Raw genomic sequence first — 20,604 nt, 5'->3', positions numbered from 1 at the left:
ACTTACTGGGTGGGTTTTACACTCTCCTATGAAATACTTGATATGGCATGTAGGAGTATCAAACCAATATAAAAGTATAATACCTGTGTCTTAAACTGTATGTAGTGTCACTACTGATCAAGAAGAGAGGTTGCCCACACAGTCTGCCTCCACTACTTGCTCTGTTATGCTGGCCTCTGGCACCATGCCAAAAGGCAACAAATCCTATTAATTTTCTTGCCTGTGCCAAGCAGGACAAAACTGACCAAGACTGCAGATAGTGGTTTAATTTATTATTTGGTGCCTGGTGAAAAAAATTTTGGAATAAAAAATGTGTGTCTTTTGGGCTAGTATGAAAACAGGTAGTTCTTAATTAGCTTATCTATCGCTCCTAAAAACCAGATTTGTGTCTACAAAAAAGAGAAAAATATAATAATCTTTGTAATTTGTAGACAGTAAGAGAAGCACTTACATTTCATTGCTCCCTATTTACAATGTAATGCCGAGGTGGCCTAATATCCCCTTTTGAATTAATAAAAACTCTTTAAGTCACTCTGTGTTCAGTATAACTTCCTAAGGAAGTTAATTACTTTTATTTCTTAGAGTTTATATTGAAGGATCTCAAAACACTTCAGAAAGAGCAGGTGCTGGGAGATTTTCTGTGAGAGAACGATCTTGGGTCTTCTGTAGATCCACAAATATACACAAAATGTATTTGCATTTATATATATGAATAACTACTTTTCAATATGTGAACTATATAATTTTGATTCCAATTACTATAATGACTACGTTTCTCTTTTTTTCCCCACTACACTTCTAGTTGAAAGGTTCATAGCATTGAACAATTCCTACACCCGCTCTGCAATTCTTACTCAGATTGAATTCATCAGTGGTGTTGCAAGGAAGATAAGACAAAAAGAGATTGCAAGATCACGTGGCATTCACTTAATTTTTAAGAGTGTCTGTAGAAAGACCATTTAGATATGAAACTAAATGTGTCACATTCCTTATTTTCTCATCTAGATGTTTTAGTATTTGAAGTATTTTTATGGTAGTGCAATTTCTTTACAGCTTTCAAAATAATCAGTTTCTTCTATGAGACAAGCAGTTCAGTTTTAGGTTTGTTTTGTTGGTTTTTTTTTACGAAAGTCTCTCTCTCTAGCTTTCTGATTAGACATGAAAAACTTATTACTCTACTCAACTTATCTATGAATTAAGTTATTGATATGCCTGAAAACTCATTGAATATTGAGAGCAGAAACACAAGAAAACAGCATATCTACCAGACTTATAGTAAGTTGAAGCTTACAGGTTGTGCTTTATTTCAGGAAAACACAGTAATTTGCAAAATCTGCTTGGGACTGTGCTTTTAGCCCACTGCTGGTGCTTCTGTTCCAAACAGAGCTAACAATAAAGCCTTCTCTTTGACTCTCAATAATATATGCATCATAACCATCAAAGAGTTTCCTTAATACACTGTCCATTATTAATCTCTGGCATCTTAATACTTCTGACTTTACACAGCAGTGAAAACTAATTCAGTCTTTGTTTTACCTGCAGCCATTCTGCTGATCTTCAAGCTTTAAAGGGCCTATATTAAGTCAGAACTTTAAGTGCAAGAATCTGAGAATATATATGTAGCAAATGTTATGGATGATTAATATTTAGGATATCAGTGATCATCTGAGAAAAAAATGTAAATGAGCACAACCTCTCTTTCTGTATGCCATTTTTCTGTATGAATAGCCTTCCAGTCTCTTTATGCGGGTTTATTAAGTTAATATACAAAGAAGATCATTCTCTGAATTACTTGCAATTACTGTTTTTAAGAAAAATTCCTATGCATCATGCATTTCACCTTAATTCTGATGCCTTAAGCCCCTAATTTTTTTTATTTTTCTAATATTTTTAAGACTTGTAAGTTTTATAAGTAGTGGAAGTAGCAACCTCCCCCCCCTTTTTGTCCCTTGTTCCTTTCTACCCCACTCATAGCCCCAAATCCAATAGAAATGTTTAGTCTTTTGTCAAGGCAAGGCCTAGATTGTGGGAGAACAGCATATCAGGACCTAAACCACGGAATATGGTCAAGAATTAGGTAACTATGTACCCTTTGTGCTCTGATGATGGTGAAGATGGGATGAATGGGGGGGTCCCAAAATGCACCCCAGACTCATTTTAAGGGGGGCGGACCTGGGGCGGACCAGAGTAAAGGCCACAGGGTGGACACATCTGGATTGGATGGATGGTATTATAAAATGTAACATCTCAGGCACGGCCAGTGCACGTCCTGTAACATCTTAGCCTTGGCAGAATAAACCCTTTCTTATCTCACCGCTAATTAACTGCTCCGGGAGATTTTTTCAGCATCTAAATACAGCGGCAACAATTCGAAACACAGATTGACACTAAACTGTTTCAGAAGAGTAAAAAAGAATTTTAAGTCATAAGTGTTGTGAAGAACATTGAAAATACTAGCATGGGGAAATAACATCAACAAAGATAGTACAGATACTCTCCCTTAACGTCTCTTGACTAATTACTCAGCAGCTTGCACTTGAACTTGTGAAAAGAGTAAGGAGAACCACTTTTTCCCTACTTTAAGAATAAGAATAAAGGTTAATAAAGGGAATATTTACCCTCTTTGCAATTCTGGCATCCATCTGAACATGGTATGCACTCTTCAGAGTCAGGATCTTCCACTTCACCTGTGTTTTGCAAATCATCAATATGGGTTAATTTTAGATAATGAAAGGGCTACATCTGGAAGGACTCAGCAAGGTTCCTGAAAATAAACTTGATTCAAATCAAAAAAGGAGAAATACTCACAGAAATTTGTTTTCTCACTTGCTCTTGTGTAACCCCACTCAATTTGAGGAAAATACTGCTATTTTACATTAACATGACATTAGAAGGGAATCAGAGTAGAAACTTCAGGGCCTTGAGGTCAGGTGTGACTGTATATTCCAAAACAGGATTTGGTTAATATGCTTAACCAGATTTCTGTAACAAATTTAATAGAATATTTGTTAACTCCTGCTGAAGGATGCTTACCTTCTTTACAACTATGCTTCTGACACATATTTTCAGTAAGGTAGTAGCCTCTGAAACATCTTTTGCAGTGATGGGAGTTCAGGCACACCTCACAGTGGCCAGAACAAGGCATACAGGTATGCTCTGCATGGTAGTGACCTGGAGGACAGCTCTCTCTGCACTCCCCTCGATACAAGAAACGTTCAGTCCCTCTTCTGTCTGTGTGGCAAACAAATAGGAAAAAATTGTCAGCCATAGAAGGCATTTCAGTATAAGAAGAAGCTTTACAAAACACTGGTTCTGTGGTTGAGACACTGACTGCTAGATTTGTACAGTTTTACGCCAGGTGAGTTCACATCTATAAGAGTTTCAGGACCTCAAACATTCCGCTTTCCTGGAGATTTATGGTTTATAAAGATGTCATGCTTGAATAATGACTGTTTACATCCATCAACATAGTAAAATAATGATCAACACTTTTCCACCACTGAGTTTCCCTTGCAGAGGAAAAATGAGTATTTGTACTGCATTGTACATACAGGTATAGAATTACTATTAGGAAAGCAAAGTGCCTCACTTCACCTTTGGAAAAGACCAGTCTTCGTCCCTAGAATATTCAACTGTAATCTTTACCCTAGTGAATCATCTAGATTTGAATTTGAATAGCAAATATGCAGCTATTTGCTATCAGTACATTAGCATTCTGTAGTGCACAGGAACTGGGGGGTCCCCTGCTTCAAATCCTTCTGAATGAAATCTGTGGAAACACCCATAACTCCATGTGCCATCTGCTGTAACATGGGTAGTTTTCTAGTGGGTTACCCTTCAGTATAAATTACATACATTACTGTGCTAAGTGTATTTCATTGCCTTAACTGCAGAGCAAGAATTTGCTTACCATAATTTATTTTTGAAAGTGCTTGCAATATAATAATTGCAGCAATAGAGACTAATTGCTGCAATAGCAGCAATAATAGCAATAATAGCAGAAGCACTGCCTTTGTTTCTTTTATAATTAACTTTTCCAGACTCCTAAGGGTGTGAATCTCATCAATGTCTTCATTTCTTAATGCACAGAAACACAAGAACTTCTGTCTACAATAAGGAACAGACCTAAGGAACAACTATACACACTTGCTCTCACATTAGGCCTGAAGTACTGTTTGAAAATGTCAGCTACTGAGTCACATTTCCCAAAGTGAAAAAGCCAGTATCATAATCAGTATGACTAATTGCCAGCTATGCTAGTGTTTGCTTGTAATCTAAACACTTATTACTAAATAAAGCCTGGGACACTGATGACTAGGACTGAAATGGAAGTAGCAGGTGAAATTAAAAAGGCTGTGAATCCATTGTGAGTCCTCAGAATAAAGCTCATTAAAAATTGCCCTTTATTAAGTATATTAGAAGTTAAATACTTCTTTCCAAAGGAAGCTCAGACTAGTTAACATACTTGTATGTAACAGCCTCAGGTGTTACAGCCATTAGGTGTTACAGAGACAAGACAGAATAATTTTTAAAATGGAGCTTCAAAAGGAGAAGGGTTGCTTTTTTGAATTTCCACAAATCTAACTACATTTGCCTGCCTCTCAACCAAAGTTCTATAAAAATGTCTGTTAGTGGTAAGCTTTTCTTTGCAAACTCTGTTTGTTCAGCTGTAGGGACACAGCAATCTGCAGTGGAACCCACCATGTTTGTTTCTTAGCCTTCCCCAGACAGATGTTATGGAAAGTAGCCTGGCTCCCTGCCTGCTTGTGCAAACTTGCAGTATAGCACATCCTGTGCAGAGGCTGGGGGAGGCATGTATGGAAATTTCTTTTCCAGAAACAGGCTACATAGGTTTTCTGTCCATTCCCCCCCTCCCCCCCCCCCGCCCTGTGCTGTTCTTTCTGTTAACGTAGCTCCTCTTGAAAATATACCAACAGAAATGCATTAAGTTGCAAGGACAATACAGAGTTGTGGTTTCTTGTACTATTTAAAAAACAAATTGAGTTCCAATACCCTTCAGAGTTACAACAAGATTATGACACAGGTTGGTAGCAAAAGCACTACTCATTTTATTGACTCTTAAAAACTGGCCCTGAGAGCTGAGGGAAAAGGGAACTTGGAGGCCAAGGGAGGGGAAAAAAACTGGCAAGAAGAAATATTTCTTACCTGTTCCACAAGAGGTGCATTTGTTAGGTTCACTTCCACTGCAATCCAGGCAGGTGTGATGGCACACATGACATTGTCCTTTGAATTCAAACTTTCCTCTGGGGCATTGCACAACACAGCGACCATCGTCAAAGACTCTTTTAAAGAAGATAGGGCATGATTACAAATTTAGCAACTACTTGTTCGTTAAATTTAAACTTGAACTTTAATCCTTCGTTTTCCCAATCTTATTCATAGTATTTACTATATGAAAAGTGTTTTGAACTTGAATCTTAGACTTCAAAGATTATTTTTCTTTGAGATTTTTTCTGAGAAAAATTACCTTTTGATCCTTTACCTAGATGTACTTATACCATAGTCCATGCAGTAGTCATTTATGTCTACTAGAAAGTAAGCAGAACTTGGTCTTTCTCTGTGAATGAATAATCCACCTGTTTTACTTTTAAGACTCCCTTTGAAAAGTACTATGACTTCAGTAAAATGATTTGTAGATAAAGTCAAACATCCATCTGAATCTTGGTCTTTAGGAGCTGTACTTTTTCCCTCACATATTGTCAAGCTTTAGGAATGGTATTCCCCAATTTTGTGCTCTCAATGAAACACTCCAAACCATGTGCCACTCATTCACTTCCCCGTACTCCTCCCTCTCCCCTGCAGCAGGATGGAGAAGAGAATTGGAGGCACAAAAGATAAAGATCACAGTCTGAGGTAAGAACAATTTACTGCAAACAGCAATGAAATAAGAAAACAAACAAGAACAGCAACAATATTAATAACAAATTGTACAATAGGCAAATGATTAACCTTTCACCACTAGTCCACAAAGCCCCCCAGCTTGACCACACCATACTATGTGACCTGGAAAGGGACTCCTTCCCCTACCCCTGGAAATGATGAGAGATAGTTCTGAACATGCCCCTCCTGCAAAAATGAACCCGGTTGTGACTGAAACCAGGACATTATCCACCTCTTATTTTATACCATTTTTGTCAAGCCCAGATATTCCAACTTCCAATTATACATATATATATCTCTATATATGTACACACACACACATATATATATATATGTATATACAGAAGAACAGGTGTCATTTCCATAGCCAATAGCTGTCCCTCCAAGATGACTGCTGAGTTCATTTAGTCCATGACTGTGGGTTCTATCCATCCTAGATGTCTTTCAGGGCAGGAGTACTGTCAGCTGGTTGCAAGCTGCATCAGGAGGTCACAGCTGGTGTATCTGGAGCAGTCCATCCTCATTGTCCATGGTAGTTATGGCATACAGTGGCAGTGTCATTTAGCAACCAGTATTATACAACTCAACATTACAGACTGTTCTCACCCAAAAATCTGATCCCCTTGAGGTACACATCATGTTTCCCTGTCCCTCTGTTTTACCCACCAAGTGCACCCGGGTCCTTGAGGAAAAACAATCCCAACAATGGGTTTACTTTTGCTTGAGGCAGGACTAATCCAAAGTGTCTTCCCTAACATATTTCTCATATGCACTACAGAGACTTTATCCCCTTCTGGTGGGGGTTTTGATTGGGCAGGGCCAGCTGGATTGGTAGAGACTCTAGCGTTAACTGACTAGCTGCCCTTTGTTAAATGTAGGTCCTAATGTTTGAAGGTTCTCCCATCCATTGCTTTAAATGTGGTTTTTATAGTCCATTGTACTGTTCAATTTTCCCAGAGGTGAGTATATGATAGAGAATGTGATATATGTACTCATACCATGCTTTCTTTAAGGCTATTTTAAATGAGTTCCTGTTGTCCAACTCAGTTCTTTCTGAGGTGTCATGTTGGCACAGGACTTGCTTTTCAAGGCCCAAGGGGGTGTTCCAAGCAGTGGTGTGAGGCAGAGGGTATGCCTCCAGTGGATGTTTCCAACATCATAAGCATGTAGCGTTTGCCTTGGCATGTTTGCAGGAGTGTGATGTAATCATATCTGCCAGGTCTCCATATATTTATATTTCAGTCATCATTCACCATACCGCAGAGGGTTAGATTGGCCTGCTTGATTGCAGCATGTTTCAGAGTTATGGAAAACCTAGGAGTGTGCATGGTTGAGTCCTCCCCTTGATCATGACCCTATCTCTATGTTGCATCTCTTCCCTAATGACCTGAGGCATCACAGGCCCACTGAGCCAGAAATAATTCACTCATGCTGTCAGTCCAGATCCCCTGAAATATTTTAATCTTGGCAGCCTGATTCACCTGTCCATTGTTGTGATGTTCTTCAGTAGCCCAGTAGCCCTTGGGTACATGTGCATCTACAATAATGTACTTTTACAGCCATCTTCTCTACCCAGACAGTGACGCCTTGCCACAATTCGGCAGCCCAGGTAAGTTTACCTCTATCCTCCTAATTCATCTTTCTCTATCAGTCTAGCCAACCCCACAGGGCATTTGCTACCATCCACGAGTCAGTGCAAAGGTAGAGCACTGGCCGTGTCTCTCATTCAGTGATATCTAAAGTTAGCTGAGTGCCTTTCAGGTCTGCAACCTGACTTGATCCACCTTGTCCCTCAGTAGATTCTGTGACTCATGACATAGGACTCCACATTGTAGCTTTCCATTTTTGATGTATCCCTACAATAGGGCAGGAAATGTCAGTAAAGAGAGCATGTTGCTTTTCATTTTGTGGTAGCTGATTAAACGTGGGGGCCTCCTTAGCATGTGTCACCTCCTTCTCCTCCTCTGATGATGAGAGTTTGAAATTTTCACCTTCAGGCTAGTTCATGATGGTTTCCAAGATCACTGGTCGAGTAGGGTTTCCTATTCAAGCTTGCTATGTGATCAGCATGATCCACGTAGTATCAGTGGCATGATGTGTGGAAGGGACTTTCCCTTTGAACATCCAGCCCAACACTGGCAGTTGGGGTGCCAGGAGGAGCTGTGCTTCTAATCACTTTTAAAGCAGCTCAAATCCCTTCATAAGCTACCAATATGTCTTTTTTATTTAGGGTGTAACAGGTCTCAGATCCTTTGTATCTCTGACTCCAGAACACCAGTCAATCCAGCACTCCAGAATCCTTGAGTCTCCACTGGTACTTTTTGCCAGAGACCCCAGGAAGGAGTTCCGGGAGTTCCAGGAAGGAACCATTCTCCCCAGCTGCAATGTAGAGAACATTTTTCACATCTTGTCCTGTCCTGACTGGCCCAAGAGCTACTGCATGAACAATCTCCTACTTAATTTGCTCAAAAGCTTGTTTTTCAGGCCCCCACTTAAAATCGTTCTTCTTCCAGGTCACATGATAGAGAGGGCTTACAATCTGACTGTAATCTGGAATATGCACTCTCCATAAAACCACAATGCCTAGGAAAGCCTCTGTTTCCTTTTTTGCTGCTTGCTGGGGAAATAGCTGCTGTTTTGTTGACCACATCTGTTGGAATCTGATGACATCCATCTTGTCACTTTACTCCTAAAAACTGAATTTCCTGGGCAGGTGCCTTGACCTCACTTTGCTTTATGGCAAAACCGGCCTTCAGGAGGATCTGAATTATCTTCCACCCCTTTCTCAAAAACGTCCTCTGCTGTGTTGCCCCACACAATGATGTCATCAATGTATTGCAAGTGTTCTGGAGCCTCACCCTTTTCCAGTGCAGTCTGGGTCAGTTCATAACAAATAGTGGGACTGTGTTTCCACCTCTGGGGCAGTCGTTTCCAAGTGTACTGGACACCACACCAGGTGAAAGCAAAATGGTCTGCACACCAAAGGAATGGAGAAAAATGCATTAGCGACGTTGATGGTGGCACCACTTTGCTGCCTTGGACTCCAGTTTGTACTGAAGTTCCAGCACGTCTCACACAGCTGCACTGAGTGGTGGTGTGACTTCTTTCAGGCCATGATAGTCTACTGTCAATCTCCACTCTTCACTGGACTATTAAAGAGTGAGTGAGTCTTGCTGACTTCTCCCTGGCTCTCCAGTTCACGAATCATCTCTTGGTTGGGGGTCACGGGGTCCCGGCTGGTGCAGTCGACAGTGCACTGCTGTGGTAGCGATCGCTACCCGTTGTTCAGTGCCACAGCAGAAGGGTCCTCTGAGAGACCCAGGAAGGTATTCAGTTGTCTAATTTCCTCTGTCTCCACAGCAGCTATCCCAAAAGCCACAATGCCTTTTTGATCCTTGAAATACCCTCTCCTGAGATAATCTATGCCAAGGCTGCACGGGGCCTCTGGACCAGGCACAGTGAGGTGTTTTTGCCATTCATTCCCAGTCAGGCTCACTTCAGCTTCCAGTACAATCAGATGTTGGGATTCCCCTGTCACTCCCAAAATAGAGATGGATTTTGCCCCTACATTTCTTGATGGCATCAGGGTGTGTTGTGCACTGGTGTCAAGTAAAGCCTTACACTTTCAAGTAAGATTCAATAACCTGATGTGTCAGGTTATTGAATCTACATAGTCCAAAGATCCAATTGTCCCTTTCCTCCACCTGGCTGAAGGCAGAGCCCCTTTATTTCTGTTCATAGTACTTGTTGCTCCCTTCTTGCAAATAAGTAATGGAGGTCCCCTCAAGAGAATCAAAGGTAAAATCAGCTCTCCTATTCTGTGTGAGGACTTGCCCACTGGAAACTGAAGTGATATTTATGCTTGAAGAATTGTGGTTCTCCTTCCTTTCAACTCTTGTGACCATGTCTGCAGGGCAGAGGTGAATTTTCCATCCCACTTCCCACTCCATGCCATCTCCACTGTTGCACAGGAAAAAACACACTTTGTGGTGTGTACCCTCTTTCTCACAAAGTGGGGTGCCTTCTCCTATTAGCAGATGCTCTGGTCTATACCAGTGGGGAATGGAACATTTCCTCTCTAATTTTCTTGAATCTTTCAAACCTGTCTGCAGTCTTGGAAAGTCTTTCCATAGCTGAGATGCTGGTCAGTAGGGAGGAAAGGAGACGATCACAGAATCGTAGCATCATAGAATCAGCCCAGTTGGAAAAGACCTCTGAGATCATCAAGTCCAACCCTTGATCCACTACTGCCATGGTTACTAGACCATGGCACTAAGCACCACATCCAGTCTCACCAGCACCACATCCATCATCTTAAAAACCTCCAGGAATGGAGAATCCACCACTTCTCTGGGCAGCCCATTCCAATGCTTGATTACCCTTTCTGGAAAGAATTTCTTCCTAATATCTAATCTACACCTCCCCTGGCACAGTTTAAGACCATGCCCCCACCTGGCTACAACCTCCTTTCAGGGAGTTGTAGAGAGTGATGAGGTCTCCCCTGAACCTCCTCTTCTCCAGGCTGAACAGCCCCAGCTCCCTCAGCCTCTCCTCACAGGACTTGTGCTCAAGTCCCTTCACCAGGCTAGTTGCTCTTCTCTGTACCTGCTCCAGCACCTCAATATCCTTCCTGAACTGAGGGGCCCAGAACTGGACACAGGACTCCAGGTGTGGCCTCCCCAGGGCTGAGTACAGGGGACAAATCACTTCCCTGGTCCTGTAGGCCACACTGTTCCTGATCCAGGCCAGGATGTCATTGGTCTTCTTGGCCACCTGGGCACACTGATGTTCACATCTGTGGAGTCAGCCACCTAAAGTACTCTTTGTTCTCCTTATTTCATCGATATCAATGCCAATGAGTTGGTGTGCGATGATGGCATGCTCCATACAAATTTCCACCACATAGATTGTGTACACTGGACCTACAGGGAACATTTTTTGAGTCCTTGTAGATTACCTCCAGCACAGCTAATTCTCTCAGGTACTGGATTCCTTTCTCCATGGTATTTCACCTGCTTGGGCACACTACTAGATCATCTTTGTGAGAATACCTTTCTCTCAGACTTGACAGAGTCACCTCCAGAGGCTGAGAGTCTCTGTCCTCTTCCCAATTTCCTTGTCAATGCCCATGTCCTGGGACAGGGGTCCCAGTTACTTGGCTTCACTACCATCTGATTTCACATCGTGGGTGGCAATATCCCAGCATCAGAGCAGCCCAGGTCATCAGGGGCTCACCTGACTTGCAGCTGAAATCTTTTCACATATCTTACAGCTCACTCAAGGATAGGGATCAGGTGATTATCTCTGGCCCTGCCTCTTTGGCTTATTCTGAGGGTCCTGCTACCTCTTCATACTTCACTAAGCAAACTGATTTGGTCTTGGAGTGGCCACAGTGCCTGTTGGACTGCTTTCCTCCTTCTCTCGCTGAGTGTGGTCTAGTGACAAGTAGTGTCCCAATAAATAGTAGCCAGGGCCCAGCACAATTCAGTAAGTTGCTCCTTTACGGAGTTGCCACAGCATTCTCCTTGCAAATATTCTGTCACTTTATCAGGGTCCTATAGCTGCTTATGGATGAACTTCCTAATGATTGGAGCAGACAATTTCCCCCAAAACTGGCCCGTTTTCTCCCATATTCTGTACCACTCATGATTAGCTGCCCTCAGGGTCAATCTCTGAATGACCTTCTTTGAACTCTGTCCTGACTCTAAACTTGGTGTTCACTGTACTGACTCTAAACATGATATAGACCATACTGAGGAGACATAGGAGACATAGCAACAAGAGCATACTTTCCTTAACATCCACAGGAAATTCAAAATTCTCAAAAGCTATTGTAACAGTTCTGAAGAAGAAAAAGCTGGGGAAAATCACTGACCCCTGTTCTCCCCACCGAGTATGATTGTTAATGGCCTCTCAAAGGTAGTGCCCGAGATAAGGGTAGGAGAGCCACACTGAATATACATACTAAATGACCCTCCTTGCCGCTGATGTTGTCATGTCATAAGTTGATATCACACAGTACAACAGCAAAGTAATCCTGATCCTTCTCTGTCCTCTGAAAAAGAACACTGCTAGGAGCATAAAGTGCATATATGGAAATACATATATGATTAGGTACCACAACCATGTGAGCAGACCAAGCAATATTGCGACCAGTGCCTCTGGACCTAATACAAGAAATTCTTAGCTCAAATTTGTTTCCAACCTACTCTGGGCAGATATGTTTTTGTCTCAACCCTTCATGTGTCACATTGGGCACCAAATAAGGCTGTCGTGGTTTAGCAATGGTATTCCCCAGTTTCATGCTCTCACCAAAACACTCCAAACCATGCGCTGCTTGCACACTCCCCCAACCCCATCCCATGCAGCTGGCTGGAGAGGATAACTGGAGGCACAAAATGCAAAGAAAATGGATTAAAATAAAAACAATTTAATGGAAACAGCAATGAAATAAGAAAACAAACAGGAACAGCAACAATATTGATAACAAAGTGTACAACTGGCAAAAGACTCACATGCGAGTGCTCATCACTATACCATTGTGGAACTCCAAACAATACCTGACTGCGCCATGCTACATGACCTGGAAAGGGACTCTTTTCCCCCTGCCCCCAGAACTAATGTGAGGTAGTATAGAATAACCTCCAGGTCCCTAACTCTGTCTTGTCCAGAATCAGGACACATATCTACAAACATTTAGGACTTATGCTGCTGAATGTTCTCCTTTCACTGGATAATTAAGTATTTTGCTAAAGAATTCTTTTATGTGAAGACATTTATGGTCCATTTTTCACTGCTACTTAATGTCTACTGTTTTAATCTGCTTGGAGAAAAATAGAAAAGCATCAGTTCATATTTGAGTATTAAAAGAATATAAAATAAAGTTGGCTAAATTTTGGCAGTGTTTGTGTAATTAAGAAAGTAAGAAAAGAGAGGCTGCAATCCTCCACGCTTAACTGCTTGGATCACTTTTGTATCTGAGGACTTGGGACTCAGTTTCTAGAAAAGCTGAGCACCATTCCGGATGTTAGTACAGGCTTTGAGCTTTTCTGTACACTTGGCAAGAGTAGGCTCTCTGTAATATTAAGAAAATGCACGCTTTTTTGGAGCCAGACAATGGCATTAAAGAATGTCTGGAATATGCCTTCGTAAATTTGAGTTGCTATGATCATTGTTGGATTTATTCTGAAAGGAGAAAAATATCTGCAGAGTTTAAAACTCAAATGTCTTGAAACCATTTAAATTTTGCCATGATTTGAAAAGTCTAGGCTTATGAAGTGTGAAGGTAGAAGAACAGGGTGTCATGCCTTCCTGAAGTGCAAGTGGCAAAGCAGACTTAGACATTGAATAAAAATACTTGTGAGGTTGAAGGCAGGCTGCTTGAGGGAATCAGGGAGACACTTGTATGGGTATATGAAGAATTCAGCAAAGATGTATTTCTGCTCTAGAGTCTGACAGCAAGATAGTCCTATGCAGACCGTAGCTCATATATCTATGCCCACAGATTTAAGACTATTATTCATCTCTTCATGCAGCCCTTTCTGTTTGGTTTCTTTGCAAATGAAACAATGTGACAGAGGTACTGGAGGTAGCTGTGCTATGCTTATATGGCATGCACTGAGTTCAACTCCATGTGCTGGCTGTTATGATAGCCATCCTTACAGACAGCTCACACAGCAGTAAAGTAAGTTCTTCTTGCTTTTTTTTATGTTGCCTCTAATGGGAGACACCCTAATGTCAGATTTTGCCACTAACCTTTGTAGCTCCAACAGTAAACATGGACAAAGAATTTTGTGAAAATCAATTTGGCCGGAGAAAAAAACACAATTCCATTTTTTTCTTCTTCTTTTTTTCCTTTTCTTTTTCTTTTTTTCTTTTTTTTTTTTTTTTAACTGGTAACAGCAATTTCATTTGTCGAATGATCTAACTGATTTTTTTATGAAATAAGATGACATCTATGCTGAATTTTCATATGGAACTCTTTAGCCTCTGGGTAAGATTTTTCTTTATTATTTTTTTTTTTACTATAGGCTTTCCCATTTAATATGTTTTTTTCTAACAGCTTTCATAATGTGCAGAAGGATCACAGAAACTTTTTTTAAACCTTAGATACCAAAATTTAGAATTGTTAGAGAACTTATCACAGCGGCTACAGCAGCACCCTTCCAAGAGATCACAAAGATGTCATCACTGCAAACACCTGGGTGTTTTAGCACAATGATATTCAGTTCCTTCTTTGCTTTGCAAATAACTCTATGTAAAGTACACAATATAGGTTGCAAGGAAGCACAGACAATCTAATTTAAATGCCACTGTGAATGGGAGAAATCCACTCCACCCTCCAGAATTCTGCCTAGATTTCCTCTGCTGTCGTTTCTGATGTACAATACCTTAATTATTAATTAATTAATGTTTTCTCAATTATGAATTTGTTTAGACTCCATTGATCCTGGTGTGCCTTTCATTAGCATAGTCATATTATAGGTGATTTCGGGGCAAATTGCAGGATTGCTTGGTCAGGTTTTTTTCCTACCTGAATAGGATCTGATCCTGATTTCATACCAGCGCAAATATCAACTGGCTACAATGCAATCCAGTGCAACAGAACCAGTTACTGGTGTGAGACTACAGCTATGAGTAGGACATGAGTTTTAAACCAGTAGCCTCCAGGATTATGTGTGAGATGACCTAAACACAAACCTCTGATCTGCAGTGTCCCGTGGAGAAGCTTCTTTCTAGTTCTGTTTACTCCCCACGGCAGTTTACAAATATCAGCCTAATTCATGCATAACACCTCAGCTAGGGGATGATGTTTAGGTGCTATGAGTATCTCCCAAATTAGCCTATTGCTAACCTCAGCGTCCATATTCATGCCTTGTGCCAAGCTCCATAGTTGCGCAAATGCCCTAGATTCTTGTTAATTTTTTCATTGCTGTGATTCCAGCAATTATGGTTTCAAAAGGATGACAATGAAAGCAAGGCTATTTTACATATTAAAAGGAATTTTTCTTTATCTGTGGGAATCATGCTGCTAAACATTACCTGCTTGTGTAACCAACCATTATGTTCCCATAAAAATTGTTTTCTTACTTATCCTGGTTTTGTTTGCCCTAGTCATTGCTTGCTTCTTAAGTTGACTCTGTATGCTAGTGCTAAATACAATACAGCCACTTCTCCAGATGATGATGTGAAATCTTTGTACTGCTCTGTGCTAGGAGATAATTACCTTGTAAGTAGGCAGCTGATGCAGTTGTCTGACTCAGGCCCAGTGCACTTCTGACAGGATGCTTCACACAACTGACATTCTTGGGAATCATCAAGATATTCCCCTGGTAGAAAAAATTTTGTTTATTTCAGACCAACATCTCACAACTGAAAAAAAAAAAGAAAAGAAAGAAAAGCACCTAGCCAGGCTGGAAAAAAGGAAAGGAATTAGATCTATTTTGAATTACTGAAATGAGCACATTTCCCTGTGGCATCAGGAAAACAAGTACTGGTTCCCTTGGGGAACCAGGATACTCAAACTTGGTAGTTTCTAGTGCTTATTAATTTAGCTTTTTATTTATTAGTTTTTTCCCATGTGAATTTGACAGAGTGATTCTTGTTGTTCTTGTTAATGTTATTTATTTTGCATCATTTGAACTGGTGAGATTCTTTAAGATTCACTATGGAAAGTTCCATCAAAACCAGTGCTACCAAGGAGTATTCATTACATAATGTCTTTAGGTGCAGCTGCAACATGAGCCTGATTGTAAGCTGCAGCATAAAGACTGTGCTGTCATGGGTGGGGGTATGTTACATGAGGAGATGGACTTGAGCAATCTTCTGTTAGTCAGAGACATGTTGGTGCTTCCTAAAACCCTAGCTATAGCATATTTTGCCCCATCCCAAGCTGCTGATGGAAGATTCCATACGAAATGGACCTAGGCTCTCATTTAGGCTGAATCAAAACTTAGTGCCAAAGTGCACATTTGGACTTGAAAAAAAAATTGTATCATATGGACTGTTACCGTAAAATGGAGATAAAGATATAAACATTTCTAGATCATGAATACACTAGTTCTACTATAGTGCTGAAGTGTAAAGCTTGCCTCTTTATTTACTGAATATTAAGTAAAACACTGGTACAAATGGTAAGCTGTTTTATATTCTTAGAGCAGAGATATTAATTTGGTAAGTATGAATATATACTGTATTTGTGTGCACCATCATGTGAAAACAGTAAATCAACATATCACAGTTTTATAAAGCTCAAGATTAGTCTTTCATGTCAGTTTGTTTTGGGAAAATTTATTGTAACTGAGTCTATATATTTAGAGAATTGGCTGTTCCTTCATTTTTGAGTAATGGAAGAGGCTGGGCAAAATGTCCTATATAATACATAAACCCTGCAGTTTCTATGGATACTTCAATATGGAGAAACTCTTTCCATTTGCATTGCTGCTGGAAAACCCAGATTTGGCAAATACAGTGAACTTCAGGACTAAAAATACAAGTGTGGAATGATTCGGTTTTGGCTCCCAGTTTCAATGAGCTCCTTATATTTGAAGAGCAAAGGCACTGTACAAGCAGCTACCGGTATCAATTTAAAACAATTTCTGGAAGAAAAAGTTTCTAAAATACCACATATTGTGTTCTCTGTTCATTGTGTTTTTTACTACATATTAAACTGTATTAACAAATTTTTTAATGGTTGAAACCACAGGTGTGAGATATGAGCTAGGATAGTACTTCCATGCTTAAGGGAATGGGAATAGTATAGTTATAAAAGCATACCAACTGGAATATCAAGCCAATTGTGGGTGAAACCTAAGGTACCCAAAATGTACGCAAAGATATAATTTTCATTTTGTAAAGGTTTGTGTGGCTCCTGAAGAAAGGGAAAAATAAAAGACAAGCCAAAAGCCAGTGACAGAACCATATAAAACATGAAGGCAGTCCTTCCCAGAGGCTGTTTCGGGATCAGTGCTAACTGGGAAAAAGTTCAGAACTGGGAGAAAATGAACAGTCTCCTGATGAGATCAGGGAAACAAAAATCTTTGTATGCATACACGTTCATACATTTTTATAGTTCTCATTATCCAAAGAGCATTTTGTATGTGTATATATATATTACATATGTTTACATACATTTAGGTAATCCCATGCATGCTCATATAGGCCAAATCATGTAAACTGACTAGTTCAATAGAACTAGTGTAGCATTTCTGAACTGCAATGCTGCATCTTGTATGACTGATTACTTTATAAAGGACTAAAAATGAAAACATTAGAAAAACTGTTAGACACAGAATTCAGCAGGACTCTCAATGTTTCTACATATTACTCAGATAACTTGTTGTATTGATGCATATCTATCACTTTCTAGAAAAAAATAATGTGGTCTACTGTCTTGTAGTTTTTCAGACCACTACAGATTTGGTTATTGTAATCCTCTTAAGTCTTTCTGATATGTATTTAGAGGATATAACATGGAAACCCAGGTTCTCAAATGCCTTATGAGATTTAATATATAAATAATTTGGTCATGGTTTAGGAATAGTACTCTCCAATTCAGTGCCCCCACTGAGACTCTCCCAAACCAGACTCTACTTGCTCACTCCCCTTGCTTCCCCTCTCCCTTCCCATTCCAGGGATGAAGCTGAGAGCTGGAGGCACAAAAAGGTGAAAATCAGGGGTTGAGATAAGAACAACTTACTGGAAACAGCAATGAGATAAGAAAACCAACAGTAACAGCAATAATATTAATAACAAAACATATAAGACAAAGAAACAATTTAAATGTAAAAAGGTAAACCAGTTCCAGACTTTCTAACCCACCATGCTTTCTCCCTCCACAGGAAATGGTGAAGCAAGTCCCTTACCCCCACCCCTCACAAGTGATGTGAGATGGTATTGAATAACATTAGGGTCTAGCCATTCCCCTTGCCTGGCTACTGTAAAAAATTAACCCTGTCCTGACTGAATCTAGGACAAATTTCATCTATCTATGTATCTAATCTATCTAATCTATCTATCTATCTATCTATCTATCTATCTATCTATCTGTCTGTCTGTCTATCTGTCTATCTGTCTATCTGTCTATCTATCTATATCTATGTATATGTATATGACACACTGTCCTAGTTAGGACAGCTGAGATCAGTTCATCATGGTGGGTGTAACCCAAAACTGTATTCTATAGCCTCCCATGTCATTTCCCAGAAACTAGACTATTGTTGTCAATAGACTATTCGCACCCTCTGCCCATAGAGCCTGACTCCTCAGGCTATAAACTAGGTGTTAAGAGGCCTGTGAGATAGGAAGATGTTTCTGTCCTCACACCCTTTGTGGAACTCCCCGCCCTGAGGGGAGCACTGAACATTCCTGCCTGAACTGGAGGATATATAATCTTGGAGTTTTGGAACATTTTTCAACCCACTCGTGGGATCCAGAGGACGGCTGCATCTCATCGCTCTCAACCAGACTTAGACCACCACTGGACTGCGATCACCAGTTCTGCCCAGACTGCAGCAGCTCTCCCACCAGCAGGTTCTTCCCCTCTCTCTTTACTTTGGATTCAAATAGGGCCCAAGGAACACCACTTTGTTCATGCCCCAGGGTACTGGGTTATACATTTGGGTTTTTGTGGGTTGAGACCAATTGTTTGTTGGTATTATTGTACTTACTGTATTATTTTAATAAATTGTTATTCTAACTTATAATCTCTCCTTTGAGTTGAGTTCATTCCCCCTGCTGGTTAACTTTTAAACCAGCACACACACACACATATATTTTGACAATAACACAACCATGAAAAAATGCAATATCTGGAAAGATTTCCTACTGCAGGTCTTGTGGCTTCGTGCTTTATACTATTCGTTTTACATCTCCCGGAAATCGGCAGGGTGACTTTATTATATAATTGCATCTCTGATGTTGTTCTGTGATATGTATTAGAAAACCTTTCTGTTTCTCTAGTCTTTCAGTTTATTTGCCCACAATACCTGTTTGCTTATCCATTGGGTCTGAGCTACTAATTCATACACCTCAGCTATGCGTGATTAAATCCTTCTCACATGGTAGACATGCTTAGTTTGAAAAGGTTTCAGTTATTTCTTTGTTACGCCTTTCATTCGAAGTGCTGTAATTAATTTCAGCTGTGCTGGAATAGTGCCAGGAAGATCAGTTCTGCACTTACTTTATGCTCTAAGCTGGAGCATTTTAAAGCATAAGACTGCACACCAGAAAATACTTGCATGTTGGGCCCTCGGAATTGCAAGTCACATCTAGAACTGTAGATCTGCTATTGAACATTAATGAAATAGTTTTCAGTGGATATTCAGAGAGTTAACACTGAAATTTGAAAAAGAAGACTTTTAAACTACTCCACAGGGCAGTTTAAACATCTGCTAGAACTCCCTGTGAGCAATTTATTTCTTTACAAATCTTGCTAGATAAGTAATGATTAAGCAAGCCTCAACCTTTTTTTAATCTTTTTTTTCTGTATTAAAATTCTTTATCTGTCAAACATACCTAATGGAGGGATGCTCTCAGAAACGTGTCTTAGGTGTGCTTTCAATCAGGCAATGCTCATCAGTTACTTTGGATCATCCCATATTTATCCTTAATTTCTTTTTCAACTCTGTTACCTTGACATCTTGATAAAAAATATTTCTCACCTTGATAAAAAAAAGGAATGAAGATGCTGTAGAAATAAGGATTTGTTAAACAACATGATTCCTGATAATGCAAAGATTTTAATGTACAATTTTTTTGTCCACTGTTAGAAGTGTTTAACTCCACATCTAGGCTACATCAGGTTGCAGGCTGTGCCTTTAACTGCATACAAGAGCCCCACACTTAGCACTGAGCTCCTATCAATTGAATGTGATATGTTCTAGAACGAGGCAGGCACTATTATCTCCCATTAAGAAGCCCAGTAAGATCATCAAATTAGGGTGCAATAGCAAACTAGAACCTGTCTCTCTTGAGTCCCAGTCTAGAGCACTCTCAAAGTTGCTATGTCTTTGCATAAGCAGTATCAACTGTACCTTCATCTTGTCACTATTTCTCTCTTGCTTTCCAAAAGCTGTGTAATTCATTGACAGCACAGGATATTTCAGGAGACCAGTTAAATGAAGGTGTGAATATCCTTGTAAGTTATGCCTGGAGATATGGACTTTTATGTGCTGGCTCTCATAAATCTTTTTCTCTTGTTGTCTCCCAGTGACACTTAGACACTGCAAGTCATGTTATTTCTCCACTTTTCTTGATCAAAACTTCACTTTATCTAATATTAATTTGATTATCTTCTATAGCATTTCTGCAGTGGCTTTTCTTTTATAATAAATAGAAAAAATTACCTTATTTGCTCTGTTTTCCTTGTTTACTTTCATGGGAACCTAGATATGGATTTTATACTTGGGTTTTTTGCATGTAATCTTATAGATTATAAAGTTTTGACAGAGTAGATAAACAAAAATTGATCAGAATTGTTTTTCATCAATTAGCTGCGAGAGCTGAAAGAAATAAGTCTTAGAGAGTGCTCTGCTTTTTTCATGTTTGGCCTTGACACGTTTTATTTTGTCTGGCTTGTGGGATCAGCTCCTTGAGTTTTCTGAAGAAACATTTATCCATAAAGCTTAAGTACATAACTCAGACTAACTTGTACATAGCAATACATTAAAATTCACCCTGAGGATTCTTTAGTTTAAAGTTACT

General features: G+C 39.9%; 1 protein-coding gene across 7 annotated transcripts in view; it reads right to left on the bottom strand.

Moving 5' to 3' along the window:
* PCSK5 (proprotein convertase subtilisin/kexin type 5) overlaps window positions 1–20,604 on the bottom strand; it is a 250,017-nt gene that overhangs the window by 32,998 nt on the left and 196,415 nt on the right. For all 7 annotated transcript variants that reach the window (XM_051789299.1, XM_051789294.1, XM_051789297.1 and 4 more), the window contains 4 exons: window positions 15,128–15,230; window positions 5,167–5,303; window positions 3,034–3,231; window positions 2,619–2,687 (listed from right to left, as the gene is read on the bottom strand). In XM_051789299.1, coding sequence (XP_051645259.1) covers window positions 2,619–2,687; window positions 3,034–3,231; window positions 5,167–5,303; window positions 15,128–15,230 — 507 coding nt within the window. The remainder of the gene's footprint in view (window positions 1–2,618; window positions 2,688–3,033; window positions 3,232–5,166; window positions 5,304–15,127; window positions 15,231–20,604) is intronic.

This window comes from Manacus candei, unplaced genomic scaffold, assembly GCF_025592945.1.
Source record: "Manacus candei isolate 608988 ecotype Guabito, Panama unplaced genomic scaffold, ASM2559294v1 h1tg000027l, whole genome shotgun sequence".
NCBI classification, from domain to species: Eukaryota; Metazoa; Chordata; class Aves; order Passeriformes; family Pipridae; genus Manacus; species Manacus candei.
This window is presented reverse-complemented; position numbering and strand designations above follow the sequence as displayed.